Below are 18,863 nucleotides of genomic sequence, written 5' to 3'. Positions count from 1 at the left end.
CCTGAGTGCTTCCCTTCTGCATCCTGGGCCAGAAGCTCAGCGCTGCAGCACTGCTTCGTGGATCCTCCTTCTCTCCGGCTGCTGCGCCCTGGAGCCCTGGCCCTGCGGCGCGGCCTGTGGGGGGGGGCAGGGGAGGAGCCCGCGGTCTCGGTGGCACCCACACCAGGCCGGCATGGGGCTGAGGAGGAGAGCGGGGCCTCGAGGTGGCCCTCAGGAGCGAGAGATCTTGTCAGGAGGCATGAATCCCGTGTCCCCGAGGGTCCTGAGAGCCACTCGGCCATCTGGCCGGACTACCAGGTGGGTAATGCTGCCGTTGTTGAGGGAAAGGCGGAGCCAGCCTTCTGGAGGGAACTGCAGCGCCCTGGAGGAGAGAGCACAGGCTGGGAAGGGGCCCACCTCAGATGACAAGGCCTCAGGGGACTTCCCTGGGGCTGGGGCCAACACCTGCAAGTCCCTCCCATTTTCAAATGGGGTTTCTCAGAGGAAGGAACTGTCGGGTGGATGCCAACCCATCAATCAAACAAGGGGGAGGTAACAGCCCAGCCCCTCTGGGACGGGGGGACCAACCCAACTCGAGGCTTGCACGTGAGTCACAAACACACTAGTTAACAAATGCGTGCAACTGAGTGTGTTCTTCCAGTGTCACCAAAAGGGGACGGGGGCAGCCCACAACCCCGGAGCATTTCCATGCTCTTAATGCTTCTTAGGCACAGTTGGTATTTGCTGAAGAGCCCAGCAGGACTATGGCCTCCGTCCGAGCCACCGGACCCCTTTATGCCCCAGGACACTGGGGTGAACAAGCGGCATCCCTGTGGCTCACCAGCAACTGGCACTCCCTCTGTTGAGAGTTTTGCCGACTTGAAGGATTAACTACCTACACGCTGATTTTTCAAGGCTCAGCGTCACCCTCACCGCTTTCAAAACTGCCCTAAGTTAGGGAGCAGAGCGCCCTCACGTGTCCCGGGGGCACAGGCCGCTCCCGGCCCTGACGTCTCCGGCCGGCCCTCAGCACTGGGGTCAGTGCTGTCCCGGGATATGGCAGGACGCGTGTTCACACAGCCCCGAAGTCGCCCTGAGCGGCACACAGGCTCGGGCTGCCCCCGAAGCCCAGCCCCTCCTCCCAGCAGCTCTCAACCCGGCCGGGACCTGGCGCCGCAGCCTGCTCCCCCGGTGCAGGGCTGCTTGCCTCGGGCCACGCGGGCGGCTTCTGAGGGCAAGCGAACGGGCCCTCGTGAGAAGGGGGACCCCCTCAGCTCCTGAAGCACCTGCGGAGCACCTTCAATGGCCCCAGGGGAGGCTGGGTCCCCACTTGCACTAAGTGGGATGTGGTCAAACACGCGAGCACCCAGCTGGCCTTCCCAGGTCCAGGGCCCTCCGTGACTGCCTGGGGCTCAGCGCAGGCATCACTGTGAGGGCCCTGGACCTCTGGTGCCAGGACGAAGGGACCTGGTTGCCCCACGGACACAGGAGCCCCGCAGGAGCAGCTGAAGCTGCCAGGGACTAAGGCGCTTACGGGTTATCACCCTGCACAAAACAGACCCGTGGGTCCTTTGTCACACACATTCCAATTAACAAAGGGACATATGAAACCGTTAAGCAAACACCACGTGCAACCACGGGGGCAGGAGCCATCGACAGGTGCTGAAACCAGTTGGGGGACCTCAGGGAAACGGGGGCTCGCGTTGCCTCCTACAACGTGGGACTTCGCAGCGGGAATGGCAGCGCACAGCGCCTAAACCAAGCGACCACGTCAGCATCGCCCGGGAAAGGCCGCCCACGGGGGCCACCTCAGTCTGGCCTGTTCCCAGCAAAAACATGCAGTCGTTAGAAAGCCGTTCTACCAGACCACCGGCTGGGCCTGGCGGGCACCATCAGACAAGAGGAGGGGGAGCCGCGCCTGGGGCACAGGCCGGCGGGGGAGGGGGGAGGCGGGGCGGTGATGGGTGGGGCACAGGCGGGGGGGCGGGGCGGGAGGCGGGGTCGTGCAGTGCCAGGGGCACAGGCCGGCGGGGGGAGGGGGGAGGCGGGGCGGTGATGGGTGGGGCACAGGCGGGGGGGGCGGGGCGGGAGGCGGGGTCGTGCAGTGCCAGGGGCACAGGCCGGCGGGGGGGAGGGGGGAGGCGGGGCGGTGATGGGTGGGGCACAGGCGGGGGGGCGGGGCCCTGCCGTGCTAGGGGCACAGGCCGGCGGGGGGGAGGGGGGAGGCGGGGCGGTGATGGGTGGGGCACAGGCGGGGGGGGCGGGGCCCTGCCGTGCTAGGGGCACAGGCCGGCGGGGGGGAGGGGGGAGGCGGGGCCGCGGCGCCCGCTGGGGCCTCACCTGCACACGATATAGCGGATGACGTTGGCGTGGCAGATGAAGATCTCGTAGCTGTCCTCCTGCTGCTTGGCGTCCGCCCGGTGGATGTAGTTCCGGAAGGCGGCCTCGATCCGCGCCCCGTCCTCATAATACTGCTGGGGGCAGAGGGAGGGATCGTCCGTATGGAGGCAGTGCGCGGGCCCGCCGCCGGGAGCCCAGGGGCCGCCGGGAGCCCAGGGGTGGAGTGGAGGCCGCTCCCGGGGAAGGCCACCCGGGGGGAGTTTTTACCACAGCCTCCGGCTTCCAGTGAGACACGGGGGGGTCAGGCTCGATGGGGGCGCCTTCCCTCAGCAGGTCTGTGCTGACCTTGCAGACGCCTGCGGAGAGACACAGGACTCAGGGCCCCTTCAGGAGCAGCCGGCCCGGGGGCGCCTGGCACTCACCTGGCAGGTGTTTGCTGATGATGTCAGTGGTTTCTATTGCACGGGTCATGGAGGAATGGACGATTTTATTAAACTTCAACCCCAAGCTTGCAAGTCGGAGACCGGTTAGTTCAGCCTGCTCACGACCTTGAAGGTGGAATACACTGGAGAATTACACGTCGCCGGAGTCCCTGTTTGTTTACTTCACAAATACTTCAGTCCTTACCAAGCACCACTAGGTTTGGGGGACAAGACGGGCAGCCCCTCCCGGGGCTCAGGCCTAAGGAAGGGGCCAGGATTTCAACAGGTAAAATCAATGAGACAAACCAGCCACCTTCAGCCCCATAAAGAAGAAACATTGAAGACAACGGCCATGGTGGAGGCTGGCTGAAGTTTGGGTGGGGTCCTGTTTACTATTTCTGGGTCCCCCACACCATTCCTACTCAATTTTGTCCAAAGATTGGGTGTCAGTGCGCCAGTGACCACCTGCCGCTCAATCAGCACCACCAGGTGTTAACACGTGAGGACGGACAGCCTCGGCACTGCTGCAGCCTGGGTGCAAATACAAATGCTTTTCCTCAAATGTATCTTAGAATCCAGTCGAAATGCCCTTGGAAAGTCAGTTTCAGCTGGATGCGTGACACCACAGATGCAGCTTTACTTCCACCCGGGTCTGAGGACAGGCCAGCAAGCCCCTTCACACAAGTGGGTGCTATCTCATTCAACAGAGAGATTTTTTAAAATGTAAACTCTTATCTCCAACCTCCCTGCGTTTCCTCGCTAGGAATTTCTCCTACAGACAACATGAGCACAAAGACCGAGGCGCGGGGCAGCTGAGACCCCCCACCGTTTATGAGGAAGGCTCTCCAGCAACTAGGTCAAGCCAGAAGGAGCACCGGGCGGGGCCGCCTCAGAGAGCCTCGTGCCTGCGGGCAGGATCCACCTTAACGAGGACGTTTTCAAAGCCTGTGTCAGATTTGGCTGATTATTCCTAATAATGACAAGGCTCGCATCTGGGTCGAGAACACCTGACACCCGTCCAAAGAGGCCCAGCGCCCCAAGGGCACCTTCAAGGAGGCCCAGCCACGTACCCAGGGGCGTCAGCGTGCGGTCCTTCTCCAGGGAGGCGTCCACGTGGTACTGGGAGTGCCTGATGAGGAAGATGTGCCGTGTGGCCTTGGCCTTGTAGTGGTCCAGCCTGGACGCCAGCTCTTCTTCTCCGGGCTCCAGGCTCCTCTTCCGCAGGTTGACCAGGGACAGTGGTTCTCTCCTGATGCAGAAATACGAGACGGTGTGTCCTGTGCCCCTGCTCACAAGTCACCCCCAGTCTTTCTGACAGAGGGGCTTCCTGGGTCGGTGAGGCACAGGGGAGGAGCCAGCGCCGCCCCTTCTCTTGGCGCCAGGCCCGCCCTGGGCGGCTGGATGTGAACAGGACAGACAGGCGAAGCTACTGTGCTGCCCATGTCCTTGTGAGGAGATTGACAGTCACAGCAAGGGGACCAGGGACGCGGAGAAGAGGAAGGAGTGTCTGTGGAAGGGCAGGTGGGAAATGCCCACAGGGTGGCCTCACTGACGGGGACGCTGTGCTGCCCAACAGTAGCCACTGACCACGTGGCTACTTAAATTCAAAATCATGAAAATTAAATACAATTAAAACTCCATTTCCCCAATCACACTAAACACATTTTCAATGCTTAGTAGCACATGGGACAGTGGGCATCACATCGGACAGTGAGGAAAATGCTCCCGTTACCACGGAAACCCCCTGCATGGCCCTGCTGGAATGCTGGGAGGGAGCTGCAGCAGAAAAGATGCTGAGACACCAGCAAGTCTGGTGAAGACAGGCACTCTGACGGCTCATTGGCCTCAAGCTAACAGAAATTACATGCCTGTGAGACCGGCAGAGCTGGGAAAAGAATGTACTCAGCTGAGGCAGTGCTGGAAGAATAAGTTTTGAGGGGAATAATGGTGAATTCACGGGTTCTGCTTGGGCCGTGCGAACCTGGGTTACCTGGGGTGCCTGTAACATGGCCAGGCCGAGATGCCACACTGGCGGTCACGTGGGAGCTGGGGCTGAGCCAGAGAAGACATCTGGGACCTACAGGCACAGATGCAGGAAGCCTGGCTCCTCAGAAAGAGGCTGGAGATTTCACTGGATGAGGCCCTGGAACTTTCTAGCATGGACACCACCCCCCTCACCGCCCCATAAATCTAGACTTGGCAAGCAAATACAGCATGTTGGCCTCATACAAGGCTGGAGTCCGGCTCTACCTCAAGTCAGTCCTTTAACCTCAGAGTGACTCTGTTTCCTTAAAAAGACCCAAGAAATTCACAAGATTGTACTGATGTTTGAAAAAAGAGAATACGACCCCAGTCTTATCCCAATTGAGGAACATTCTATAAAATCCCTGATCAGCCCACTCAACTGTCAAAGTCATCAAAACAAGTCAAGTCTGAGAAACCGTCACAGCCTGACTGTCCTGTGGGATACGGAAGACACAACGGACAACGTAAAAACTGAGGAAATTTCAATAAAGTACGGACGTCAGTTAAAAATATCGTATCTATACTGGTTCACTGATTGTGACAAGTGTCCCATATTAGTGTGAGGTGTTAACAACAGAGGGAATTAAGTGTGGAGTATACAGGTACTCTATCATCTTTTTCTGTAAATACAAGACGATTCTAAGATAAGTTTACTTTTCAAAAATTAAAGGTTAAAAAGAATACCTATGAAGTTCCCGATACAACTAGGCCAGCAATAAATATTGGATCTGTGCCCCACACTCAAGAGTGTCAAGGAGTGAAGAGCTGGGACTGGGTAAACCATCCCACAACCCAGAGCAGGGCTGTCCAATAGAAACAGAACACCGGCAACATACGTAATTTAAAATTTCCAAGTGGCCACATTTACAAAGCAGGAAAAAACTGGTGAAATTTCAGTAACTCACTTTATTTACTCCAGCATACCAAAACTACTATCGTTTCAATACAGTATTTTAAGTTCTGCACTGCTCTGGTTTTTAAATTTAATTAACGTTAAGTAAGACTAAAAATTGCTTCCTGATCACAGGAGCCACACTCAAAGGGCTCAATAAGAACAGTGACAGCGCGCGGCCAGGTGGGACCGGGACCCCTGGACCTCACGTTCCTACTCAAGATGGCTGCTGGTCCTGTCCCCGCGAGGCCGCCTCGCGGAGGCCCCTTCCAGGGCCCATCTCCACCTCGCCGTCTCAGCTGTATCGCAAATATGGGACCAACGTGCCGTCACCCAATCTGAGGATTCAGAAGTTGGGAAACGGAAACAAGGACAAGAGCCCTACAAAGGTCCAAGCCCTCCGTCTAGGACTAAAAACGACCACTTTGGGCTTCCCTGTGCGCCAGGCACTGTCCCTGGCATCACGGTGCTCCTTCCTCAAAACGACTCCCTGGGCAGACGAGGAAACTGGCGCTCAGAAGAGGGGTCGAAGGACGCCCCACGTCCACAGCCACCCTTGCGGCCAGAACCGAAAGAGAAACCCGCAAGCCTGCCCCGCCCGCCCCTCCGCGGAACCGACCACACCGACCGGCCGGGACGGCCGGGGCCCGGGAAGGCTCCCGCCGCCGGCCCCGCACCTGTCCCAGTTGGGGTCCCAGACGCCGGGCCCGGGGCGCGCGGCCCCCGCCCACGCCGGCGGCTCGACCACGCGCGGCTCCGCGTCCCCGCCCGCGCGGGTCTTCCCCACTGCCACCGCCGAGAAGAACACCGCGGCCGAGCCCCCGGCCAGGCCGCAGGCCGCCAGCTGCAGCGCCTGCCGGAACGCCATGCCGGCCCGTCCCACGCGGGGCCGCGTCGACTCCGCGCAGGCGCTTTCGGGCGCGGACGGCGCGCCGCAAGGGACAGGCTTCGGCGGGCGCGCGCTTCCGGCCGCCCGGCTGCGCGGGAGACGCGGGAGACGCGGGAGTCGCCGGGATGGCCCTGCCTGCCGCGGGCGACTTCCGGGAACGAAGGCGGAGCCCGGTGGTGGGCGGTGGTTCTGAGACCCTGCCCTCGACCCGCTGCGGGGGGCCCGGGGCGGGAGTCGTTCCTGCCTTCGAGCAGCTAGTGCTCACGCGGCGCCCCCGGGGAGCCGCTTGGGCGGGGGCGCAACGGGAGCACCGAAGCCGGCGCCGGGCGGCTGGGCCGGGTCAAATGTGGGAAGAGCCCAGGAGGAACCCGTGCCCCGCAGATGACTTGGGGTTCTGGTTTAAGTGAACTGGGAAACTCCCGCAGGGTTTGCTGGTTGCCTTTTTACTGTGGCAAAATACACATAACGCAAAATTTACCATCGTAACCGTCTTTTAGGTGTACAGCTCAGGGGCTTTAAGGACATTCTCTTTGTTGTGCAAGTATCACCACCATCCCTCTCCAGAACTTTCTCATCTTCCCAAACTAAAATTCTGTCCCCGTTAAACACTTAACTCCCCATCCCCTTCCCTCAGCCCCTGGCACCCACCACCCTACTTCCTGTCTCTATGAATTTGCTCCAGGGACCCCAAAGAAGTAGGGTCAGACAGTATTGTCCTTTGCGGACTGGATTATGTCACTTAATGTCCTCAAGGTTCATCTGAGTCGTAGTAGCATGTGTCAGAATGTCCTTTTTTTAAGGATGAATAATATTCCATTGTATGGATGGACGACATTTTGTTTATGCATTCATCCATCAATGGACATTTGGGTTGTTTCCCAGTTTTAGCTACTATTGTGAATAACGCTGCTGTGAACATGGGTGTGCAATCTCTCTTCAAGTCCCTGCTTTCTGTTCTCTTGGGTGTATATACAGAAGTGGAATTGCTGGATCATCTTGACAGACTTTTAAATGGGGAAGTGATACGATCTGATTTACATTTTTAAAAGTCACTCTGGATTTTGAAGAATAAGTGTATTCCACAGAAATACCCAGACCTCTGCTTAAGCATGGTGTCTTGAACCCATATATTTATGTCTCCTTCTTCCAGAAGGTCGCTTATTAAAATGATAGCAAAAAAATTTAAAAAGACAAATCTACAAGGACATACTTGAGTCCACAGAAGAAACAAGAAACAAAGCCAAGAGATCAGCTGACAAAATTTTGGAAGCTGGAAATCAGATTGTTATTGATCTGAGGAGGTGGAATATCTGTTGCCTGCACTGAGGGAAGCCGAGAAGCAAGTTCATCTATTCCGGTGAGTCTGGCAGAGCCCGGCCAGTTACAGTTACTAGCCCCACCTCTGAGCTCTGAGGACACAGCAGGACTGACTGAAAACCTGAGAGGTTGCACTCTTCATCCCCTCCATCACCAGTGTATTCAAGTGACTACCTCACCTCCAACATGGCAGAAGACTAGAGAACTTTCATTACAGAGGATCTGAACCAGAAGGCCTCTGGATCTGAGAACACCTGACAGGTGAGACTGGGCTGCAGTAATAAAGATGAAATTATATGAAGTTCACATACTAATAGTAGGACTCTAACCCCTTTTCTCCAGTTAGCCACAAGAATGTTGGCCACTGTGCTTATACCATGCTCCCCTACAGCCACCACTCTCCCTGCCCCACCCCCCCACCCTGGGCAAGAAATGAAGAGATTCCTCTCTGGGTAAACTGACCAGCCCAGGAGAAAATACCTCAGTTATTGAAAATGGGTGGTCCCCAACAAAACTGGGTCCCAGGCTTCCCTGGTGGCACAATGGTTAAGAATCCGCCTGCCAATGCAGGGGACACGGGTTCAAGCCCTGATCCAGGAAGATCCCACATGCCGTGGAGCAACTAAGCCCATGCGCCACAACTACTGAGCCTGTGCTCTAGAGCCCACTAGCCACAACTACTGAAGTCTGCACGCCTAGAGCCCGTGCTCCGCAACAAGAGAAGCCACTGCAATGAGAAGCCCATGCACCGCAAAGAAGACCCAACGCAGTCAAAAATAAATAAATAAATTTTAAAAAAAGAAAAAAAAGATCAACATGGACTTCCCTGGCGGTCCAGTGGTTAAGACTTTGACTTTCAGCAACTTCCGTGGTGGCACAGTGGTTAAGACTCCACACTCCCAATGCAGGGGGCCCGGGTTTGATCCCTGGTCAGGGAACTAGATCCCCCATGCCACAACTAAGGAGCTGGCAAGCTGCAACTAAGACCCGGCACAACAATGACGACAACAAAAACTTCGTCTTCCAGTGCAGGGGGTGTGGTTTTGATCCCTGGTCAGGTAGCTATGCCTCTCAGCCAAAAAACCAAAACATAAAACAGAAGCAATATTGTAACATATTCAATAAAGATTTTTAAAATGCTCCACTTCAAAGAAAAAATCTTAAGAAAAAAAAGAGAAAGAAAAGGATCAATAGACATTTCAGGAAATCCTGATAGGGTAACACAAGGATCAAACAGGGGAAAAACAAAAAGCAAAAAACCCTGAGAAAATAGAAACAGCATGCGAGACAGAAAAAAATTCACAAAATATATAATTAAGATCCCAAGAGATATTGTATCCATGAAATAAGGATGGGAGGCAATCAGGAAGGAATGTTTTAAGAATGAAAAAGCAGGGAGGGAGGGCTAATGTAAATGACCAACAGGAAAGCAGACCCCGCTGCTGAAAGGGTGGCATACAGTGCCTCTCAGCAGGTCAGGGCAAGTCCTGGTCTAGAGGGGCCCGTGTCCTATGGGGCCAGGTAGCCAAGCAGTAGTACTGTGATATATGTTACCACAATTTTTTAAACGTTTAAAAAAATCTGAAGGCAGCCCTCTGATCACCCATTTCTTTCAAAGCAACAGCAATTATTCTGAGAAATTAAAATCACCACTGAAAAAACTATGTTATAGTTTATTGTGATCCTAATTCAATCCAAGGTGAGAGGTGAAATCATCTCTACTGTATTTTAAGTTTCTTAGGGGAGCACCACCTGAAGACAGGGACCACCTTTTTAAAAACGGATTCTGACGTTCAGAGATTTCTGTTTCTCCATCCATCATTTTAGGGTCATCTTGAATCACATGATCTAGAGGCAGGCTGGGTTGTTCCTGCTTTCTCACCCGCACCCTCCTCCCCCCACGTCATCAGTGTGTCTGAGGACCTCTCCCGGTCATCTTCACTTCCGCAGAGAGGCCAAGTAGGTGTGCCAGAACAGAGCCGCCAAGTCGGCACAGAGCACCTGGAACTGCCGGAGAGAACACGGGCTGCAGTAAGAGCAGGGCCCTGGGCACGCTCATCAGGCACCCACCCCCCAGGACAGAGCTGTCGCGGGTCAGTCCATGCACCCACTGCCGTACCTGCTGAGCCTTTACTGCATACAAGGCACTGTGCTAGGGGCCCAGCAGAGAGGGGTGAGGACAGTCCCTGCCTGATGGTGTTTACAGGACAGCAGGGAAAATACTCCTTCACTGAGCACTTCGGCTCCTGGCTCAGCCTCTCACCCCAGGACCAGCCATGCAGGTGGCCTCACCCGGCTCCTCCCTGACAACCCCATGACCTGCTCTTCACCCTAACCCATCCTATGCCATTACCCTGCTTCTATGATCTGACAGGCATACTCCCACCCGAAATCACCTGTAGTCAATTACTGGGTCTCCCAGGCACATAAGCTCCATGAAAGTAGCAGTCTGGTCTATCTCATTAGTCACTGTAGCCCCAGAGTCTAGAGCAGCAGGGCATACAGCAGGTGCTCAATACATATGTGTTGAATAAACTCCCTGCCCCTTAAGCACGCGCCGGCAACCACCTTTTAGGAAGGTCTCTAAGCCCAGGCTTGCAGCACTGTCCCTACACGAGTCAGAAGGACTCCATTCTCCAGCCTCTCTACTTTCCCTGCCATAGACCCTTCCACGTCCTCAGCCGGTCTGTCTTCTCATGTCTTTACTTCATCTTCTATATGCCTTAGAACCACAGTGCATAGCCCTGGTTTCCTTCCCTTGTTCCTCAGATGCACTCCCTGGAAAAACCTAGATCCTCCTGCCTTCTCACCTGCCTCAGGCCCCAGGCCCCTGCACATAAGAGTCTTCAGCCTCTCCTGGTTCCCATCTCCAATCAGCTTCCTCTCCTATCCTCCCCAGCACCAAGGTGACCACTTCTTTACTCCCCTCAAAATACCCATCCCCCCAAGCCTCCCCACCCCTCCCCATCCCAGAGAGCTCGAAGCCCCTCTCTGGCCACAAGGTGTGGCTGGGGTCCCCAGTGAACAGTGACCTCCTCTCTCTGCTGTGCTCACAGGGGAGGCGAGCCTTCCACCTGAAGTGCCTCTCTGCTTACGCTGCAGTCCCACGCCCACCCCCGGGCACTGGGGCAGCCTGGGGTGCCACCTGCATGCAGCGTGGCCACTCTTCTCCTAGCTGCAAAACCTTCTCCTCCCCGGCCCACTGCTAACTGCCATTTTCCCCTCCGCTTCCCAAAAGTCCGAGAGACTTTTTTAGACTTGTAGTTTATCTTCTACCTTCCCACCCACTCATCAGTTCTCAGCCATCTGGCTTCAGCCCCATCGAGCCACTGAAGCTGCTCTTGGGAAGGCCATTTTTAAAGCCAATGGAAACGTTCCGATTTTTATTTTGATTTAACTTCCTGCAGCATCAGCTATTGCTGTCCATCGCTGCCTCTGGTTTTCTGCTACCCCTTGGGGTGTGTGTGTGTGTGTGTGTGTGTGTTGTGTGTGTTGTGTGTGTGTGTGTGATTACCAAGCCCGTCCCCTCCCTCTTCCCACCCTTGCAAGGTACCTCTTTCCCAAGGGGGCTCTTGCCCCAGGTCTCTTTCTCTCCTCTCCCTAAAGCAGGATGGAAATCAGCCTGTATGAGCTAGTTTCAGGTAGGTTACTTAAATGGTGTGCAGAAAAGGGTTAACACAGCAGGCCTGAGGCCTGGGAATCCCTGGAAAGGCCTGTTTGAGAGGCTGGTGATCGGCTGGTGTCTGGGAACTTGGATTTCATGTGGGGTTCCTGCCTTTCTTCCCGGGGTGTAGGGAACTCTGGTGCAGGGGGCGGTGCCCATGTGCCCAGCCCCCATTAAACCCTGGGCAGAAACGCCACGTGCCTGTGTTTTGTGGGTGGGTGAGGGCTTGCTCTGTGTGGTCCTCAGGGTAGGGAGGGATTCCCAGGATCCAGCTGTACATCCTGGCTGCGTGGCCCTCATAAACTTAGGCTGTGAGCCCGTCCACCCGGCAGTGGTCTTGGGACCCAGACACAGATGGGCTGTACTGGGTGTGGAGGCAGTGGACACTGGCAGGGCCTTCTGCAAACCGGAGGGCGGCCTCACCGCAGCCTGCCTGCGGCCTGCGGTCCCGCTTGCAGAGGTTCCCCACCCAGACGCTCCGACCCTCGGCTCAGAGCCCCTTGCCCCGCCCCGGTGTGGCCCTGACATCCCTGCAGGTGAGGCTGCCCTCCCGCAGCTTTGTGGGCGCGGGCTGCAATCCAGCCCTAGAAAGCCGAGCGCTGCTCGGGACGAAAGGGCGCAGCGTGGACGCCGCTTGGGAGGCCCCTCCTTCTATGTCACTTTGCCTGCCAGAATCCAGACCGGTAACGATTCTGGGCGAAGAGGAAAGCCCCAGAAGGAATCTGGAACTTGGGGTGACCCTGAGGCTCGAGAAAAAGAAGGCTGGCGGGGGTGGGCTTTGGGGGAGCTCGAAGCCCCTCTCTGGCCCCGCGGTGCCGGGCTGGCCTTACTTGCAAAGGGACTTAGTTGACGTTAATAAACTGCACTGGAGTCCAGAGTCGCCAGTTCATCTGCAGTGCCGGCCAGAATCCTCTCTTCATCTTCGCAGTGAAGGCGGCCGCGTCCTTCCCCTGGAGAGTGGGGAACGCAGGGGGAAACGCAGACCGTGAGCAATACCGGGGCCCCAAAGCCTGACACAGTGATTTCTTTAAAACTGCAGTTTGTTCCGTTCATATGGACACAGCACACACGTGTGCTTGAGCAGCGGTGCAGCAAGGAGCTAACAATCCAGCAGGAAAATCATCAGGACAGCGCTCACACTGCACGCCCTTCGCCCATGACCCCTGAGAGCCGAGCTGACGATGTGATTCACGCTGCTGGTCTGGGCACCAGAACTGCTCTGCTGATGGCTCAGCTGTCAATTCTTTCCAAAATAATCTCCAAAGCTGATGCATTTCTAATCCAAAGTTGTCAGGAGCTTTTTAAATTGATTCTAATTGTCATCTGGAAGGATAAATGCATAAGAATAGCCATCTTGAATAAGAAAGGAAGGCTTACCTTACTAGAAATTTTTTAAAATGCTGTAAAATTATGGCAATTAAAAAGTCTAGCAGCAACAGCCCAAAACAAACCAAATCATGGAAATGTGGAAATGAACAGAATCCAGCAAAAGAACAAAGAGCCCAGATAATGGCCTGTACACATGGGAATGAGAATATGATAAAGTTAACATTTTCCTATACTGGGGACTGTTCAATAAATGGTAACGAGACAGTTTGCTATCTAAGTGGAAAAAACTAAGACTGAAGTATATCTCTCACTATATTAAAAACAAACACATAATACTAGACGAAAGTATAGGAGAATATTTCTATTATCTTTTGGCCTATCAAAATGTACAAAAAAAAAATCACAAGAGTTGAAGAAGAAAATATAGGAGAATATTTCCATTATTTTCCTTTAAGGAAGCCTACAAAGGAAAAGAATGACAGATTTGAATGCATGAATTTTTTAAACTCCTGTATGGAGAAAGCCACCATAACACCTTTTATTTATATAACTTATGCAAACAATTTAACTTTATATGAAGTTAAAAGACAAACACCTGGGACTTCCCTGGTGGCGCAGTGGTTAAGAATCCGCCTGCCAATGCAGGGGACACGGGTTCGAGCCCTGGCCCGGGAAGATCCCACATGCTGCGGAGCAACTAAGCCTGTGCACCACAGCTGCTGAGCCTGCGCTCTAGAGCACGCGAGCCACAACTACTGAAGCCTGCATGCCTAGAGCCCGTGCTCCGCAACAAGAGAAGCCACCGCAATGAGAAGCCCGCGCACCGCAGCGAAGAGGAGCCCCGCTCACCGCAACTAGAGAAAGCCTGAGCGCAGCAATGAAGACCCAATGCAGCCAAAAGTAAATAAATTAATTAAAATAAAAAAAGTGTAGGGAAACAAACTTCACACAGAGGGAAAAGCCACAAGGGTTAGGAGCTCTCAAGAGTCACAAAACCTGTGTCTGAATCCCGACTCACGGACTCGTTACACGACCTCAGGCCAGTGTTTACCCTGCAAATAACTGAAGGCCTCAGCTTCCTCAACTGTCAGGTGGGGTTGATGTGAGGCTCAAAGACCTGAAGCACTGGATGCAGAGCTTGGAACAAGGCAGGTGCTCAATAAATGTCTGCTGATGCTATTATTCTGCACCACTGCAGGGAGGACAGAAAACGACAGCCTTTTTTGGACAACAATTCTAGGAATTAACCAAGCAGGAATCCTTACACAAAAGGGACAGGCATACGGTGGGTGGAACGGTCTGCAGTCTGTAACACAACGTCTGCATCACATTTGCCATATACGTAGAGGCAAATGTTTTTGTTCTTTAATGGAAATATACTCCCTTCCTATTTGGAAGGAAAAAAAAGGGAGAAACTGCTGTGGTACCCTCACTCCTAATATGGGCACCCTCTACTTTCTCCTACCTCTGATTTCCCAAGGACTTCCCAAATATTTCTTTTTACTATCAGGGATTTATTAGCAATCACAGTGAAGTTTAAACATCTTTTCTACTGCCCACCAGGGTCACTTTAGACAGCATGGGTGTTCTCCTTACTAATAAGAACTTGAGGTGAGGTTTCAAAATAAAACCCAAGTGAGAAGCATTCACCTGCTGTGACTGGTTGAACGAATTACTTTCAGGGCAGAACGTGACACGTCTCGGGCACGGAGGTGGAGAGGGGATGGTGAGGGAGCCAGTTAGTGGAGTGAGGTTGGGCAAACACACCTCCCAGGTCTTCCGTTGTGATGTTAAGTCTACACTGGTAAGTTGCCTCTTCAGAGCACTTGTGATGTCCAGACCCTGAGTGACCACAGGCTTCTGCAAGGCCACTAGGGGGCTGGAACTTCTGTGCCATGGATCCCTCTGGCAGTCTGGTGAAGCCCATGGACCCACTTCTCAGAATCATGTTTTGTAATGTATAAAATAAAATATGTGGGACTACAAAGAAACCAATTATACTGAAGTACAGCTATCAAAATATTCAGAAAAAATTTTATGACAGACCAGCATATATGCTTCTTTACTAACACATTCAGTGCTGACACTTGCCAGCAGGTGTAAGGAGTGGTAAGCATCACTGATACTCTGGGCTATAACTGCGACAATGGACACGTGACAGCCCACTCTCTGGGACGGCCACCGCAGGCCAACAGATGCTGCTAACACGACTGTGCTTTGCTTCTGACGTTCACAGAGGACAACGTGAAACTTAAGTTTGAGTGTAAAGTTCACAGACCCTCTGAATTCCAACCACAGCAACCCTGTGCCAACGAAGAGCTGGCCTGCATGAGTGCTATGGCAGAGACCAACCTCCAGGGAGTTCACGATGAGGAAGAACGATGACAGGAAGGCGGGCGCGAAGAGGAGGTGGCCCGGCAGCAGCCTCGCGACGCCTGCCGAGGGGGCCTCGGGAGGGATCCAGTCCCCACGAAGAGGTGGAAGGAGTGACCCAGCGGCCCTGTGAAAAAGAACCTGAGGCCCGCGGTGGGGCTGAGCTGGACACTCATCCTGGGGCCAGCCTCACCCCGAGACCCTAAACCCTGAGTCTCTCAGCACTGACCACACAGGTCTGTGTGGCCCTTCTAGAAAATACGCTTTCTATGACTCCTCTCCAAGCATTCTTTTTTGCCTCTGACAGACCAGGCTCGTTCCTGACCCCAGCTGTCACATGGCTGGCTCTTTCTCAACATGCTGGCTTGGAGAGTTCCTTCCGACTGTCCTGAATAATGAACCCACCACCATCCCAGCCACTCTCTACTCCAGGCCCTCTTTCATTTTCTTCAGAGCACTGATCACTGGCTGTCATGGTCTCATTTGCTTAGTTATATAGTGCCCTCTCTTCACCCCTAGAAGGTAAACGCCACAAGACAGGATCGTGTCTGTCTGTCCACTGCTGTGTCTGCAGTGCCTAGAACAGGGCCTGGCTCAGAGAAGGTGCTCGGTAAATAATGGGAGCATCCCTGGTGTCAGAACTTGTCATCAGTCGCTCTTGGATCATTATCAGGGCTGAAACCTGGTGCTGTGCGCTGGCTTGTCTGTATCAGGATTATTCATTGCAAAGAGCACAGAGTACTCAGGAGAGAACTGAACCCAGCCACCACGTCTACAGGGAAAACAGACCGGAGGCTCCATAGAATCCAGAATCAAAAGATGGGCAAGGGCCCAGGGGCCTCCCAGCTCGACAGTGAAAAGTCTTTAAACAAGCAGTTCTCCCCTGTCTTTCCCTACCCTTTCACAGAATGTTAAGCGGCCCAGGGCAGGGCTTCTCAGGAGGAAGAGAATGGAAGTCTTGAGGATGGGAAATTGTGATTGGATGACCTCCCAGGTGATTCTGATACACTCCCCCTCTCTGGGGGGATTAGGACTTTAAATATGTTATGGAAAAAGCTGGGATAACTCGAGTTAGTATGCTTACAAAATGTTATTTGTGAATTCTGAACTGAAAAAAAATCACTCTTGTTGCAAAAGACTTCCAAATAATCCATCTATACAAACACTATTGTTGGCCAGAGAACTCAGGGTGGATTTAATAGGTAAAACTTCTGAATCTCTGTGCTTCTGCAATTCAAAAAGTGGTTCAGAAATGACAATTTTCAGGATACGTACGTATTTCTTTTCTGGATGTTTATGCTATGAAAATAACAACAGAAACTAACTGGCCATATTCGAGTCTGTTTTCCTCTTTCAGGGTCTTTGGGTCTTGAAGTCTGATTTTAGGTTCAGGTGACCTATCTGCTCTCAGGTTTCTCAGTCCAATTACAATGGCCACCCTCACCCATGCAATTCAAAACAAAAACCAAATGAAACTATAAAATAAGTGAAGCTAATGTTACCCACCATTCTGACTTTCTCCCATGATGACTTCGATGCTTCTTAAAAAACTGTTTTTCTGAGGTAGATAATTCCAGGTCTTGATATCCTAGCTTTGTCGCACTTAGCCTGCTACTGGGTAAACCAGCCCCTTTATGGAACTCACCCGTAAATGGCATATCTGAGAGGCCCTCTGACATCTAGCTTTTGAGAGCAGTTTTCTTTTTCCTGATTCTTCTCAATCAACTGGGCCAGGAAGTTCCCAAGTGCTGACAAAATGCCACCTGTGGACAGAGAGGTATTCAGAAAACGTGCAGGAGGGCATCTGTTCTTGCACGTAATTAGCATGGCGGTTCTAAGAACATGCTGGGGATGGGTAGAGATGAACCCTTATCAGAGCAGCCGAAATGTGAGGTCCCTACATGAAAAGGTGGATACACACACAGGAGCACAGTAAGATTTCCATCTGGTGGGTGGTATCAGTGTCATATCCTGATTGTCATGTTATCCTATAATTTTGCAAAAGGTTACCATGTGTGGTTATAAAAGGGCAACAGGAGGGATCCTTATGATGAAACTTTTCTGTATTTTGACTATGGTGGTGGATACACAAACCTATACATGTGATAAAACTGCATGGAATTAAACACACACTCACTCATGGGCGAGTACAAGAAAAGCTGGGGGAATCTGAATATGACCTATGGGCTGTATCCATGCCAGTGTCCTTGTTGGGATACTGTACTACAGTTTTACAGAATGTTGCCAATGAGGAAAACTGGGAAAAGTATACAAGGGATCTCCCTGTATTATTTCTTACAACTGTATGTGAATCTACAATTGTCACAATAAAATTTTCAAATAAAAAGGTGGAGACAGGCCCAGTTGCTCAAAGGCTTGGTCTATAGCTGCGTTCTGAGAAGCTCTCTAAGCTATAAAATCCAAAATTCTTAGAAGGGACAGTAAGGAGCCTCTTGATCTGGTCCTTGGCTACTTCTTTCTCATCGTCCCCCTTGCTCACTGTTCATGTTCTCCAGGGACACAGACCCACCTTCCACTCCACCATTACTAGCTAGCTCCTCCCTCAGGACCTTTGCATCCGCTGTTTAAATGTCACCTCCTCAGATAAAAACTACCCTGACCACTTTATCTGCGTTACACATTTATCTGCTTTTTGTCTAGTTCTTTACTAGAATACAAGCTCCGTCAGGGTAGGAACTTACTTATCTTAATCACCGCTAATGCTCCTCACACAGGAAGCAGCTGTGCACAAGTATGCACGGCTAAATTAATAAAAGGGGACAAACTTATAAAGTCGACTAATTGAAAGTAATGAAGGGGGGATGTCTCACAAAAAGCTCAGTACTCCAAATCAAAGGGCCGACCTAACCGAGCACGAGCACCGAGAGCGCTGTGTCGGCTTTCTCCCACATGCAAAGCTGCCAAAGAAAACAAGCCTTAACACCTCCCACCCCGTCCAGGCTTCCCGCGTACTTCCTAAAGGCATTCACCTCAACCCATTCTAGTTCATTCTAGTGCTCAAAACAAGAACAGGTACTAACAAGCCAGAAGGTAGCAGCGGACGCCACGCAGGCTGGCGGGTGACAGACTTCTCCCCCGGGCCCCATTCACCCCGGACGGCCGTCACCTCCGGGGCAGAGGGGCTGGAGGCCCCGAGGTCTGCAGGGTCCTTCAGCTCGTGCACTCCTTTAGTCTGGTCCCTGGGTCCACATTTTAGGGTGTCTAAGAGTTACGGTTCGGAACCGAATATACGGTACGGCACGTGCTGAGCTTTCTGGTTGATTTAAGTCCTCTGGAGGGTCATTTTGACGCACCAGATTTTGCCTTTCACGCTCAAACCCCCACGTTGGATGCACCTATGGGGCTGCGTCACCGGGCCGTCCGAGCTCCGGGCCGCCCCTCGCCCAGGCCCGTCCCTTCCGCCGCCGCTCCGCGCCGACCTCGTGGTCGCCTTGGTGAGCACCGGGTAGAGCCGCAGGAGGCGCAGGTACTGGGCGAGCGCCCGCCGCGGGAATGCCCCGAGGTCGGCCTCGGCCGTCAGCTTCGACGCCGCCGGCGCCATCGTCTTCCCGGCGCAGCGCGGGCCGGGGACACCGACCCCACTGGGTTCCGGGTGCGGCGCAAGGGGCTGGG

The 18,863-nt window shown here is 53.5% G+C and overlaps 2 protein-coding genes across 3 annotated transcripts; both read right to left on the bottom strand.

Moving 5' to 3' along the window:
- Window position 1: 1 nt before the first annotated feature.
- On the bottom strand, window positions 2–6,780 carry PGAM5 (PGAM family member 5, mitochondrial serine/threonine protein phosphatase). 2 transcript variants are annotated; one of them, XR_010656483.1, is made up of 7 exons: window positions 6,336–6,526; window positions 3,812–3,990; window positions 2,742–2,867; window positions 2,587–2,675; window positions 2,320–2,450; window positions 83–361; window positions 2–42 (listed from the first exon to the last, which is right to left on the bottom strand). XR_010656483.1 is itself a non-coding variant. In XM_065890071.1 (6 exons), the coding sequence occupies exons 1-6, from the start codon at window positions 6,524–6,526 to the stop codon at window positions 211–213; spliced, it is 870 nt and encodes a 289-aa protein (XP_065746143.1). In that variant the 5' UTR covers window positions 6,527–6,780; the 3' UTR covers window positions 165–210. The 2 variants fall into 2 exon arrangements, 1 of the variants encoding a protein (XP_065746143.1); XM_065890071.1 differs by lacking the exon at window positions 2–42 and having other exon boundaries at window positions 165–361; window positions 2,320–2,453; window positions 6,336–6,780.
- Window positions 6,781–9,802: 3,022 nt separating this feature from the next.
- On the bottom strand, window positions 9,803–18,792 carry PXMP2 (peroxisomal membrane protein 2). Its single transcript, XM_065890534.1, is given in 6 exon segments — window positions 9,803–9,871; window positions 12,359–12,478; window positions 15,210–15,325; window positions 15,328–15,371; window positions 16,876–16,993; window positions 18,660–18,792. Coding segments are annotated over 6 exon segments (600 nt in total).
- Window positions 18,793–18,863: the final 71 nt, after the last annotated feature.

Source organism: Phocoena phocoena, chromosome 13, assembly GCF_963924675.1.
Source record: "Phocoena phocoena chromosome 13, mPhoPho1.1, whole genome shotgun sequence".
Classification (NCBI taxonomy): domain Eukaryota; kingdom Metazoa; phylum Chordata; class Mammalia; order Artiodactyla; family Phocoenidae; genus Phocoena; species Phocoena phocoena.
Note: the sequence above shows the minus strand (reverse complement) of the source record. Positions and strands in the feature narration are given on the sequence as shown.